At 29.1% G+C, this 15,201-nt stretch overlaps 1 protein-coding gene across 1 annotated transcript; it reads left to right on the forward strand.

Annotated features, from left to right (window-relative positions):
- Positions 1-11,084: 11,084 nt before the first annotated feature.
- On the forward strand, positions 11,085-12,436 carry LOC103489251 (probable galacturonosyltransferase-like 3). Its single transcript, XM_008448334.3, has one exon. It carries the CDS (start codon positions 11,223-11,225, stop codon positions 12,222-12,224), a length of 1,002 nt encoding a protein of 333 aa, XP_008446556.2. The 5' UTR covers positions 11,085-11,222; the 3' UTR covers positions 12,225-12,436.
- The last annotated feature ends 2,765 nt before the right edge of the window (positions 12,437-15,201 follow it).

The following is a 15,201-nucleotide window of genomic DNA, read 5'->3' on the forward strand; positions in this document are numbered from 1 at the left end:
TTTACCGCGGGCCCCACTTCAATTCCCCCCCCCCCCCCCCCCCCCCCCTCTCTTTATTAATTATTAAATCCCGGCGTCCTTGTGAGTGACGGTGGCTCTCTCCCACACCTCAATTTAACCTTTCCTGATATTTTGTTTTCATCATTATTCTTTCTATTTTCATATCAAACATTATTTTCCAATACTCTACAAACATTTTTTAAATGTGTGAAGCATATATAATTAAATATGTTGTAATTAGATACAAACCTTGTTAAAAGATAGTTTTAAAGTGAGGTATGACGAACAATTAAAGTCAAATTAAAGAGATCATAGAATAATAATTTTTTAATAAAATATCTCAAATTGAACCTAATTTAATTTAAGACGTACATACATATATTATAAACAAAGAATAAAACGTGTGGTGGCTTGTTTGTATTTAACAATTAAGAAAAAAAATGAATTATTAAAAGGAAAGGAAAAAGTGTAATTGATTACTTGGAGATGTACCTAACAAGGAATACAATAAATGATAAAATTTGAAATGAAATCAAATAAGTAATGATGAACATCAATCTGAACTCTGCTCAAAATCTTTGGGCTTTTGTGATCAATACTTTCTTTTTTACTCTTTTTGAGTTTCAAGATAAACTTAGGATTATTTAATTACAAAATTTTGTCTTCTTCCTTTCTTTTTTTGACGTCACTTTCTTTTTCCCATCAAAACCCTCCAATCAAAGCTATGTCCACACACTTATGCCTTTAATTAATTAACTAACAGTTGTTATTAACCAATAAGGATTAGCACTTCTGCATCACTTAAATCTAAATCAACAAGATTCGGTCTAACTTTACTTCCAACTTTTTTTTTTCATTTCATGAATAATTATTGTCTTCATTTGCGCATTTTGTGTAATTTATTTTAAATAAAAATGAAGAAAGTGGACAAAATAAATAAATAAATAAAAGATTAGAGAATTGGAACAGAAAAAAGTTGATCATCTTTTCATTAAAGTATGGACAGCACTTTTAATTAATTGAATGGTCGTAATTTTGTACATGATTTTTCCACCCCAATAAAATATATGTAAAAATTAGTAGTATTTGCACTCAAAAGTTGACTCTATCTATAAAATTAACCAAATTTCTAAAGTACTATGATGTATATCAATCATTACTAATTATATTCTTATGAGAAATTTAGGTTTTTTTTTTCTTTTTTGTTAATCTTTAACTATTAGGGACTTTTTTAATCAAGCTGGATAAATATAGAACATGATTCAAACAAATTAGGAAGTAGAAGCGTGAAGTAGTGATGTTTTATGCCGAAAATTTTGAAATTTTGGTTTCCAATTAATAATTAAAGTAAAAAGTACACACAAATAACCTACATGTAAAGGAAAAAAGGAATCGAAGAACTTTTTTATTTTTAGATATATATATATATATATATGCACACACACACACACACATATATTGCCAAACTTTTGAGTGGGATTTCCCAAGTAGTACACTTTATTGGAGGGCTTGCCTTTTATTACATTTGGTTTTTTGAGAGGCCAACTTGTTTTTAACCAATAGCTTTTGATGCCACAAATTTTACCAAACACTTTTCCTTCTACGTGTAAAATCAAGCAAATGATCTAATTTATAAATTATATTATGAATATATTTGACAAATATATCAAACTGAGTAGCATCTCAGAAAAATATAACATTTCTATATTGGAGTTAAATTGCATCAATTTAAATTATGTAAGTAAAATATTGACTAATCATGCACACACTATGCTTGGGAGAAAAACAAGAAAAATAAAACGTAAATACACATTGGTTGCTTATACAAAGTTTGTGAATCTCTCACGTTGTCCTAAGCTTTATGTTCAATGTATGATAAATGTAATTACAAACATCAAATGCAAAATGTTGAATATGTTGTCGGTTTAAAAATGGTAAACTTTTCTAATTTAATGATAATTATTTCAAAACAATACAAAATAATAAGAAAGAGAATAATTTAGCACATTAACTAATGTTTATGTTTGCTTAATATGATTTCACTAGTCATATCTCAAGATTTGTTATTTCAAAAAAAAAAAAAAATATATATATACATAAATGCAAGAACTTTATATGTAGAGAATGATTACAATAAGAATATAGTATAATTGATAAGTACATTAACATCAATTAACTGTTACTATTAATTTGAATTAACACTCAATATATTAGGGCTCTTAAATATTTAATATAAAAAGTTATCGTTTATTTTTTATTTTACGTGATTAAATAATATGACATTTAGTTAAATAATCATTTACACATTAATTATTTTAAACACAAATATTAATTTCAGATCAATACCATTGATATTAACAATGAGAAATAGGAACTATATTATGAGGTTGAAAATTAATTTAGAATTTTAATTTAGGGTTGTACAATTGTAATAAATATGAAAATTGTTGAATTACGTGAGTGGCTATATTAAATCATCCAATCACTTTCACGAAAGCATCCACATCACCAATTTAAAGCTAAGTAACAACAAATTATAAAAATAATTAAATACATCTATTATGGTATTGGTGGTCACTTCAATCTTTTTCCCCATGATCCAATAATAATTAAAAAAAAAAAAAAAGAAATTGGGAATAAAATATCTTGGGATAAAATTTTTAATTAAATGTTGCACCAATTTTGCCCAACTTGTTGTCCTTTCAAAGAATATAATATTGTTTATACATTTCATCTGCCACTTCATAAATAATTTAATAATTCATTTATAATAACAACATTAATAATTCCTCTAAACACTATTGATTTTGTATAATGTGAATCATACCAAATTCTACCTTTATCTCAAGTTCTCTCAACCAACATATATATCATATATATATGAAATGAGATTCTTTTAAGAAAATATAGGAGAAAATGTAAAGGGAGGCAATGATGAGGTGGCATTCAAAGAGATGAGGGTGTGAGTAGCTGCTTTTGTTGACTACAAGAGAGAGAGAGAGAGAAGAAAAAAAAAACCTTAATTATGATTGGGTGTTGAGTGGGACCTACAAAATGGACACTGTACACCACATAGACCATGCCCTCTCCCCATTGGTGGAGATTGGAGAGGATAAGATACAAATATATATATATATATATATATATATATATATATATATATATATATATATATATATATATATATATATATATATATATTTCTTATCCTTGTAAATTCAACACCTAAAATCATGAAATAGTCTTTAAATATACATTTTTGTCAATAATTCACTAAATCATGCTTGAAAAGGTTCACTCCCACATTTTTCTCTATTCATTATAAATGATTTGTTTTTTTATATTCAAATACTTATATTTTTACCCTAATTATAATTAAAAGTTTGGTTGGAATAATCACAATAAAGATATTAACATACATATCAACATTTTAAAACGTTTACAAATATAAAAAAGTCTATCGATAAAAGATCGTATCGTTGTTGGTCCATCACCAATAATATACCATTCAAGTCTATCACTCATAAAATTTGTAGTACTGTAATTTTTTATACTTTATAATTACCAACATTTGTTTATAATTCTCAATTATACATAAGGAAAATCTTCTTTATTGCTTGATGGGTTGTTTGGGGATTGGAATGTGATCCAAATCATGAAGTGTAAAAACGATGGAACGAAGGGTTCGACAGAAAACCATGGAAACAAAATGAGGTATTGTATTACAAATTGGACCTAAAATACTCGATTCAAATACGAGTTTGAATTACATTAAACTATAAACTCATTCCATTACAAGTTTCTAAAGAAATCTAGGTAGATGATTTAGAGACTTAATTGACTCTATACATATATCACAAACTACCTTGGAAATTGTACTGAAAAATTTTACATTTTTTTTTTCTTTCAAATAATAAACAAACTTTAAAAATAATACTTTCCATTTAAAACCGTGTAGTTTGGAAATGGATTGAATAAACGTTTGAGATATATATGTTATATAATTTGTAACCCATTCCCATGCGAAGAAATGACTTATTTGTCCTTGAAATATTGTTGTTGTTTCTGTCAAATAATATTTTATATTTATGAATGAATACTTGATTTTGATCTAGTCAAAGAATGGGGTCGGATAGAGATTGAATGCATGCATGTGATTTGTTTGATAATGTACTTTGTTAATATAAATCACAACAATAATATAGAAAATGCAACGATGCAAATAATTGTTTGTTCGTATATCATCTAAAAATGTAAATAATGAGATAATGATTAGATTAGTGGTTTAGAATCTTTCGATAACCATGTTGTCCGCATCTTTATAAAAAAATAAACTAGTTCAACTAAAAAATTATATATAATATAATGTAAGTTACGTGTAATGACTAATTAAGTCCAATTTAATATTCATTTTAGACATCGAACATGTTTTGTGCTATACTTAACATACATGTAAGTTATGTGTAATGACTAATTAAATTTTTTTCTTCCTTATTTGTTGGTAAGTTTTTATGTATATTTCATAACCCACATGTTTGAATTTTAAGCCTAAATAAATTATCAAAAGAAAAATCAAGCCTTAAAAGTTTCTTTTATATTTTCTTTGACTTTATACTTGGTGTCTACCAGAAATCACATATTTCATATATTGTTTTTTGAAGCATTAATAAAAATTAATGATTTGATGTAAAAATAAAATAAAACAAAAATGGCATTTTCTCGAATAATTAAAGAGTAATAAAGTCCCATTTCAGCCTTAAAAATTCATAGAGAACGAACCCACATTTTATGCAATACTTTGTCGATTTTCATTTGGTGTTTAAGTAACAATAAAGCATAATATGAACGATTTTATTCAACTTGTATTTAACATCTGATAATTAATTAGGGTCCATTCATAATGTATATTGTTTTCATATAGATCCGATTATACAAAGAAATTAAAGCCTAAAAGTGGAAAAGCATTAATTAATTAAATAGTGGCTAATATTAATTAGGTGTGATGAGTGAGGAGATTTGATTAGCTTATGCCATAACCAACGGTTATTATTTATTTCAAAAGAAATGTGAACGCACGTTAAATCACATGCAAAAAAAAAAAAAAAAAAAACAAAGAAAAAAAAAACAAAGAATTATTAATATGATATATGAGTAGACCAAACAATTAGTAAGATGAAATGGGGGTCCATTTCTTGAGTCTTTTATTTAAATACGAAAAAGATAATTAATAATATTTAAAGAAAGAAAAAAAAAAAAGAAAAGAAGAAGAAGAAGCAAGTGGGGGCTAGAAAAAGACGAATACGTCATATTTGCCGACATGGAAACTTCAAATTTATGTTTTTAATTTTTGAAACTTTGGATGGGAGAAAAAGGTCAAATGAAATTAAACAACTTGGAAGGGAGTGGTTGTTTTATAGTATGTGTTTAATTAATTGATTCTGAGAAAACTGGATAAATGAATCTGTGTGTATATATATTTCTCTGCTCTGGTTTTCAAATTCTGGATAACATACATCACAAACCCTATTTTTTTTTTTTTTTTTATAGGGTATTTGATTTTAAGTTTAGAAGAATTTGACGTATTCGATAATAGTTTTTTTTTTCTTTATTAATACTATCTTGAGGGGACATGCGTTGAGAATTTCATTGTTTAAGTGATTTTAATGTTGGGTTTGACGAAGTTATTATAAGACTAGTTGTGTCGCATTGTGAAAGGTTTGAGAAAGTAATATTGACATCATTATTCCAATTTGAAGATCAAATTTAATCTTGACGTACTGGTTCAATTGTGTGAGTGATATAATGTTTTGAGAGAGTGTATTTGTAAAATTAGGGTAATTTAAGAGAAAACCGTTCGGTTGGAATGAAACAATTTTCACATAATGAATTTTTTTCCGGTGGGTCATGAATTTTTTTTTTGACTTTAGAGTTTACGAGTACATTAATAAATGAGTTCCTAGTTGTTCGTCGTAATAGTGGGAGCTTTTTAAGTCATTTCTCAAATTGTTGATTAGTTTTGAGATGAAACTCCATATTGAATATAATTTTTTTTTTTTTTGTTATTCTGTGGGCTGCCATTTTGTAGTTGTATGAACTTATTGTGGGTAATAAGTTATGCCACTATGCTCACAATCCCTCGGTTCAATGTCCCAAATATCTCTTGTCATTACAAGCACAACTTGAAATTCGTTCGATATGAAAAATTCACCTTTAAATCATCCCTTTTGTAACAAGTTGGAGTTGATAACTCAGTTTCATACAATTTTAAATACCAACCAACTTGGCCTAGTAGTTTTGCTTTTAGTGGTTTCTTCCCTCTTTCAACAAAGGTGGTTTTGATATAGTAATGCCAGTCTTGTGAAAACTTCTATTTCTTTTTCTGTAAGGTGTTTGCAATGATCTGCTAACACTTTAAAAAGCTTATTTCTCCTGTTTTGTTGGTACTAAAATATAAAAACTCAATCCTTCCTAAGAAGGAAAGTTCGTTTATATTGTTAAAAAGAATGTTAAATGTATTAATTATATTTGAGATATGAAGCATTGAAATATATATATATATATATATATATATATATATTGTATTAATATAAAATATACTTCAGAAATATCAGAGAGAGTTTGTTGCCAAATTAATTTATAATTGCATGATGACGTTTATTTGTATAAATAATTAATTACTAAACTAATTTCCCACTCAATTAAGTTTGTTTTATACTTAAATCTTTATTTTTATATTTAAATTTTGTTAACCCCTTTGAAAATTGCGTTACGTGGTCAACATCAATACTAATTTGTAACTAAATTAAATTAAATCAAAACAAGCAATGTGAAATTGGTTATCAAAGATTCTTATTTGACAATTGACAATAAGTATTAAATTTTATTGATATATATATATAAAATGTTGCTTAAAGCTAAATTAATCAAAGACACAAATATTTATTAAATAATAGTCACTTGGAGTCCAATTATATGGGATCTTGGGGTTCATGTAAGGTTTATTATTGAACACTTGGCATTGCATCTTATTAATTATTATTTCATTTTTTTTAGATATATGAATATCAAAGTTGAATAGGTCCATAGTTGATCAAAACATTGAATATTTATATATGATTGTTTTTCCTTGAGTTTCAAAACCTTTTATGTAATTGTGGCATTATTTTAACCAATTAGTTCTAATACTCTTTTTTGAGAATTAGAAAATTATTTGTGGGAAGAATCTCTCATTATTACCACACCAATAATAATAATAAGTAGAGAAATAAAAACAACAGAGAAAAAAAAAGTGGAAAAACTTCAAATCAACCAAACAATAATTATCACATCCTAAAATTTTTTGTTTCATAAGCAACTATTTCAATCACACAAAACTCTTTCTCCGATGACGGATTAGTTACATAAACATCCTCTTAAAGTATAACACAACTCACACAACTGAATTAATATGTCAAGTCAAAGTGTGTCGAATTGAGGTAATTTAACATTAAGATCAATTTTATGTAAAGTTTAAGTGTGTCAAATTGAGGTAATTTAAAATTAGAGTTTATTTTATAGTGCTTGGAGTCTATCACTTTCATTAACTTTTTCGATATGAAACAACTTCACTTCTAAATGTTACCTATCTTCTTATCAATTTAAGATAAAGCTCCATGTTATCTAATATGATATATCAAAGATCAATAAAACTCAAATACCGAAATTAAAAAAGTTGTGATACAACCCAATACATGTGAAGTTAAATAGCCACCGTTACAAGAATTTATTTACTAATCTCTCATATTGTTAATGAGTGATTGGATCTCGAAAGAGAAATAATTTTAAAAAAATATATTGAAGGTTCCGTATCGAAAAAGAATAGAAAGATTTTACTAATACATTCGAAATGGAATCCCATATTTATATATCTAACAGTTTGGTTATTAGTACATAGGTAGATTTATAAGTATTACATTCAACGGAGTTAATGAGGGAACTTTAATTCAAACATTATAAATAGTAAGAGCATAGGATAAACATGAAAAGAAACAAAAAGCATATAAAATTGAAAAGTGGGTAATTATTGAATAATTGGAGAAAGAGAGTATGGAAATATGATTGGTCAAATAGTTTAATTAAGCAGTTGCTTTTGCAGCAGAGACTTCAGCTGGAGATTGGTATTAATAATACCAACTTGGACGTATTACCCAACAATGTGAAAAAAGAAAAATGTCTATCGTCAAAACCCTAGTGCCCAATTTCAAATTTGGAACAGTTAAATATATAATTGGTGTTATCAATTAATCCAATTTGGTGTTAATTAATATAGTTTTAATCATATTGGATTCTAATTTATGCGTTCTGGTCAGTTTTTGGAATTAATTAATAAAAATCTCGACTTTATCTTTGTGGTGTTATGACCATCGACGTGGCCTTTCCTCCAACACTTACCATCATACTAAACTAATAACACTAAGTACTACAATAATGAACCACTTTGTCCCCTTAATTAGGTCTACTAAACCTAATACCAGCTCTAAAAAGAGCTACTCAAATTCAATATTTATAAATTTGAGATTCCTACTTCTATCTATGATCTCCATCTTTATCCTGTAAACGCAATGATTGGTAATCAATGTTTACAAGTGATTTTGTAGACATCGACATAAAAGTAGACAAAAAATAACAAGACTTTGGTCAACTATAGAAGAGCCTTAAAGCCTACATGTGAGTAGTAAATTAAAACGACGGTACGGTGAACTTGGAAATTGGACAAGGTCGATGTATTTGTTAAAGCCTAAACCTAATGAAATGTTCAACAAGGATGCATGCATGCAATACATGTCCGAACCCACAAGAACATCATCATATACTAGGACCAAACTACGCCTAATAGAAGTTGTTAATTTGTAGTTGAGTCTAGCAATTAGATGATCAATGGGTATGCCCTGATTCGAGGAGATTAGAAAGAGCTATACCTCTAACAAGCACCTGGATAGATACATTGTTACAGTTTCAAGAATAGTAAGTTTATTCTTTAATCACAATCTCTTAACTTATTGAATTCGTTCTCTTTCGAACTTAGAGCATCAAAATTGTGTACCATAAGTACTAGAATAATGTATTTTTTTAGTTTGGAATTGCATGAAGAACCATTAATGTCATTTTTTTAAATAAAAAAAAAGTAGAGATTAGATGAAGAAATTAGGAAGTGTTGGGGGAAAGAGAGACGTAAAGGTAGGAATTAATTGTCGGAATATTAAAGGAATTGGAAGAAGTCAAAGTCAAAGGCACATTGCCTAAGTAATTATACATAAAGTTGTTTAATTTGTTGCTGCCATGCATGTGTTGATTTTCATTCACCCATGGACCCAGTCATCCTCATTTTCCTTCTTCATGAACTCCAAATTTCATTAATATTTTAGTCGAAATTTTGTTGCTCTACTCCTTCATAAAATCTTTATTAATCTTTTTCTTTTTCTAAAAAAGAAAAGAGTCAAAAACACTTAATTCAAACCTAATTAATATCTCAACACTTGAAAATACAACACTTATGATTGTATTTCTTTTCCATTTCCCCTTTTTCTTATCTCATGGTTCTCCTTTGAGAGTGTTGCATGCCATCTTGAGCCTTAAAGCCCGACCTACTCATCTTAGCCCAAAAGACATAACCACAAATTTAGAAAGGAAAGACATATATAACTTTTCTTTATCAACTGTCTGAAAATTTAATAATTAGAATCGAAATGTGTAATTTTTTTTTAAAAGAATATAAAAATAACAAATTTTATTAACTAATAGACGATATTGCAAATATAGATCGATAAAAGTATAGTTTTGGTTACTACCCCTAATATCGCTACTCTTTTTGTAATTACCCACTGTTTGTCTAACCTTCCAGTTTTAAAATTTTAAAGAAAAAAAGTCTAAGAGAGTAATCTTAACACTTGTGAATATTCGAAGTATATATATAATTGAGAGAGGTATAGGATAGAGAGAGGTTAGAGTTTGGAGTTAGGAAGGAGTGCATTGGCGGCCCACTAAAAGTAGATGGGCCAGCCCATCAAACTACTTACTTCGTGAAGCCCATAGACCATGTTCACGTAAACGCATTGGAATGGGAATTGTAATAAATAATCTTCACTTTCACAACTCAACATCTTCAAATACATTTTTACTTTCTCTTAGAAATTAGTTTTCAAAATGTTTTCTATAGTCTATCTAACTTTTAAACTTTTTAGTAATTTAGTTTTTAAGAATATGATTTGTACTACCCCATTTTCAAAGAAGGGTGTGAAAAAAAAAATCATTATCATCATAGTAATTTGTAAACCTTTATTGTAAATCTCAACAATAACAAGATGTGAATTGAACCAAAAATAAAAATGATAAAATAAAGATAAATCTAGATCATATTATCATCTAAAAGTAAATGAAGAGTGAGATTCAATAACAAAATTAATGAGAGCCACCATATGATCTAATAATATAGTAGGGAAGAAGAAAGAAGGAAGAAAAAAAAAGTCAGGGAAGCTAGTGTTTAGCATTCACGAGGTTTTCCTCTTTCCGGACATAAAAAGTATTAGAAAATCAGATTCACGGAATTCCTTTTTAATTTGTCCCACATCCTAAACCAACCACTAAAATTGCCATAAAATACAAAGGGTGGGGGCAAAGAAAGTAATTGAAAAGCATTTGAATAATTGGGAAGCATTTAATTTAAAAACACCAAAAGAGAAAAACATTAAAAATTAAAATTCGAAAAATCATATCGTTAGATTACGATAGGGTTTAGATATTATTGTCTTGTCTCCAATCAAACCAAGTGGTAGCCTATACCCAATCAAAATTAATTAATTAATTAATTAATTAATTATTTTTAACATTTATGATGTTCACTGGACCCCCACGATTGTAATCCAACGGTCTCAAAATTCTTTCTTTTCCTTTCTCAAGTCAACTATTAAGTCAAACCAAACAAAGTACGTCTCAAATTTCTTCCCATCATCATACCCGTTCATTTCCGTATCCGATGAGAGATCGTACGGCTATTTGACGAAAGGGATTGTGTAGGCGCGTCCACAGGGTTTAAGAACCCGGGATGAAAATGCCAGCCTGGCTTTCATTTGTCCGTTTAATATTCCGGCCCCACCTAAAAAGTAAAGTTTACTCCAAATTCCCAATTTTGCCCCTCTCTTCATCTCAAAGCCTTCGTCTTCCTATTCTTCCTCCAAATTCCCCTAATGGCCTTTTTGGTTTTACTCTTCTTCCTTGCCGTCACGCTACGGTTCCCATCGACGGTGGTATCCGGCGAGTTGCCGGTTTTCAGAGAAGCACCGGCATTCCAAAACGGCTGGGAATGTCAACGGACGATGAAGCCTTCCGTTATCCATATCGCCATGACTTTGGACGCTACCTATCTCCGAGGATCAGTAGCGGGAGTGTTTTCAGTACTTCAGCACTCATCCTGCCCGGAGAACATAGTGTTCCACTTCATCGTCACGCACCGTCGTTTAGAGCTACGACGCATCATCACTACTACATTTCCTTACCTGAACTTCCATCTCTACCATTTTGATTCAAATCTTGTAAGAGGGAAGATCACCTACTCAATTCGACGAGCTCTAGATCAGCCATTGAATTACGCGATAATGTACTTAGCAGAACTATTACCAGTCGCGGTTAATCGAATCATCTACTTCGATTCAGATCTGGTAGTGGTGGACGACGTAGCGAAGCTATGGAAGATAAATTTAGGGAATCACGTGTTGGGAGCGCCGGAGTATTGCCATGCGAATTTTACGAACTACTTCACGGCGAAATTTTGGGTGAATTCAGAATATGCGGCGGCGTTTGAAGGGCGGAGAGCGTGTTATTTCAACACGGGGGTGATGGTGATCGATTTGGGGAAATGGAGGGAAGGGAAATACACGGAGAGGCTGGATAAATGGATGAGGATTCAGAAGAAGAACAGAATTTATGAACTGGGATCGTTGCCTCCATTTTTGCTTGTTTTTGCAGGGGATGTTGAAGGAGTTGAGCATCGATGGAACCAACATGGGTTGGGTGGGGATAATTTGAAAGGGGTTTGTAGGGATCTTCATCCTGGTCCGGCGAGTTTACTCCATTGGAGTGGAAAGGGGAAGCCATGGTTGAGATTAGATGCTAAGAAGCCTTGTCCACTTGATAGTTTGTGGGCTCCTTATGATCTTTCTCGTCATTCTTCTCTGTTTTCTGATAATTGAAGTTGCCGGAAGGGAAAAGGTCGCTGCCAATGCCGCCGGTGACGGTGGTTGATGTAAAAATGGATTCGTTTTTGTCAAGAAGCTACAAATTTTTTTAATTTTTGAGGTTGAATGTTCTTTTGTGATGTAATTTAGATTGAATCAGTTGATTGTAGTCGACTAAGAATTATAAAGTTGATATTATTATTATTGAACATCAAACGTTTAGACAATTTTTTGTGTCTTATCTACTTTGAAATGTATATGTTATGAGCCTTGCTTTTTTTGGGTAAAATTATGTAAAAAACTTTCATAGACCAACAAGATTAATGAAACATATAGGAATACTTTTTAACATTGAAAAATAAAAATAAAAATAAAAATTAAAGCATTGGTTGGTGCAAGTTGATGATAAGGCTCCACAAGTTTAGGATAATGATTGATTTTTTCTTTTTCAGAAAAAGATAAATAAATGATAAAAGATAGTACAGTAAAAGTAAAATTGAAATTCTAGGATTGGTTTTATGTCCTCCCACTTCTTTATTTTTGGGTTTCAAAAATTGAGAATGTTTTTTCTTAACCTATGAGGTTATAATTTATGGTTGAAAAACACTACAAAAGTATGTGGTTGACAAACACTACAAAAAAGCATCAAACATCTAACCACCGATTTTGGATGATGAATAAATATCATTTTAATGTTTAGTTTAGATTATCGGGTTTCTTCTTTGTCATTTTAAAATCATAGTCGTATTATATCTCTACTCCTTAGTTTCATTAAATGTTTGATGCTGAATTATTGAAATTTCATGTACCTTATCTTTATCTATGCACATATTAACCTCTAAAACATTGTTATTGGTTATGTTGGACACATCTAATTGAAAGCCAAATATCTAAATTTCTATACTCCAAAGTCCAACATTCGAAAGGTGACGTATGAGTTTGAATTCTCAATGCAATCTTTTCGGCGTCTACAAGGTTGTTGGACAATGAGATTTGTGAATACCGAAATCTCATGCGTGTGGGCCTCAGAACACTTGATAATTTGAGAGCCCATTAGCTCGGCCCAGAACCAACTTTGGCATGTTGTACTTGTGGGTCGGCCCAAAAGTAAAGGCCCATAGAGAAAGAATGCTCACTTTGAAATACAAATGAAAACGTGTTATTTTTTTTTTTAATCCATTTTTGTGTAAATCATAATTCAACTTATCAATTATTTCTTTAAAAAAATTGATTTATTTTTCAATATTTGATTTTTTAAGGTATAACATCAGAAAGACATAGGAGGAATTAATAAAATAAGAAGGATTGTTATCTAATGTAGTAAAAATGAGAGGTTTATTAGATTATTTGGGAGTGTTATTAAGAGAAGTGGTGGAACATCAACATAACAACCTTAGCTGTCTCATTTTAGTCAACAACAACATTAATTCATTATTTTAGACATTAAATCTTTTAATATCTTTCACAGTGCCACACCAAGCTGTAACTACTCATAATATAGCATTGGTTCTATAAAAGAAAAAAACAAATGAAAAATCTCTTCTAAATTGCTTCCTACAATGTAACAACACACTCAACTCATCTATTAAGTTCTTTTTTCTTTTTGATTATATACTTTTTTAAAACATTTTCAAAATCTAAATTAAATTTTAAAAATTAAAAAAAAAGATAAATTAGTATTTATTTATTTTTTTTGGTTGAAATTTTCAGAATATGTATTTCTTTAGAATAATAAGAAAAATGACATGGCAAAAAATATGAACAAAAAAGATTGTTTCTTTTTAAGGCAAACAACTAACAACAAACTACACCCTCCTTCCACGTATGGCAGAAAGAGCTTTGGTTTTTTCAAATGGATTAGTAACTTTGAGAGAATGTCAAAAATGCTAAAGCATAAGTAGATTTATTCACATCTCTATTATCAAATTGGTTTATTATTAAGTAGGGGTTTTGTTTTTTTCTTTTTCAAAAATTAATGGTTAGCTTTTAGAAGCATTATCTTGAATGGATAGTTGGACAGATATTCACACTGAAAAAAGCAGTGAAGTTAATATTAAAAACACGTCCAATTAATTGATAGATATTTAGTACAAAATGAAAAGGAGAGTTAAAAGAAAAAAGAAAAAAGAAAAAAAAAAAAAAAGAGGAAAGAACTTTCATGAAAGTATTGTTCTGAAACACAAAGAAAGTATTCTGATATGTTGAAAAAGTTTGAAGAAGAAAATGGAAATGAGCAGTCCCCATATTCTTTAAATATAGGGTTTGTTTGAAATATGATATAGAGATTATATGGGTTTGGGTATGTGAATGTGGAAGAAGGTAATAATAATAAAAGTAGTAGAGAGGAAAAGAAAGGGAGAGAGGATCCACGTGGGGGAGTTTTGGTGTGTAGTGGATATGAAGAAACGTAAAAGGGAAAAAACCAAATGGGGAAATGTGAATTGAAATAACATAATGATAAAAGGCAATGAAAATTGAAAATAAAGAAGTTCACGTGCAATTCTGACCATTCCTTGTTTTGTACAAACAATCTCTTTTGTTTTTCTTTTCTTTCTTTTTTTCTTTTTTTTTTTCTTTTTTCTTTTTTTTTTTTTAAATAATAATAATAATAATAATAATAATAATAATAATAATAAAGTAGAAGAAGAAGAATCTGAGTAAAACATTTAAATGATTCTTTGTAATCTTTTGTTCAAATTTTTATTTACTTTCTAAAGTTTGTCTCTTTTGTGTATTTTCGTATGTATGGTTTTTGCTTTTGTGTCAGTTATGTTTCTTTCTTCTCCCTCTCTTTCTCTCTCTCTCTCTGAATTATTGTTCTTTTCTATTTTTTTAGATTACTTTTTTTCACACAAAAAAAAGAAAAAAAATGATTTATTTTCTCATTACTTTTTACCTTCAGAGGTAATTTCAATCTCTATCCTAAAAACAAACTTATCTTTTTTTATTTTTTATTTTTTTTATTTAGGGTCTAATATTTTAAAAGAGACTT

This window comes from Cucumis melo, chromosome 10 (genome assembly GCF_025177605.1).
Source record: "Cucumis melo cultivar AY chromosome 10, USDA_Cmelo_AY_1.0, whole genome shotgun sequence".
NCBI lineage: Eukaryota > Viridiplantae > Streptophyta > Magnoliopsida > Cucurbitales > Cucurbitaceae > Cucumis > Cucumis melo.

Coding starts and splice junctions, on each gene's coding strand:
- LOC103489251 (XM_008448334.3), top strand. CDS start 11,223: ATGGCCTTTTTGGTTTTACTCTTCTTCCTTGCCGTCACGCTACGGTTC.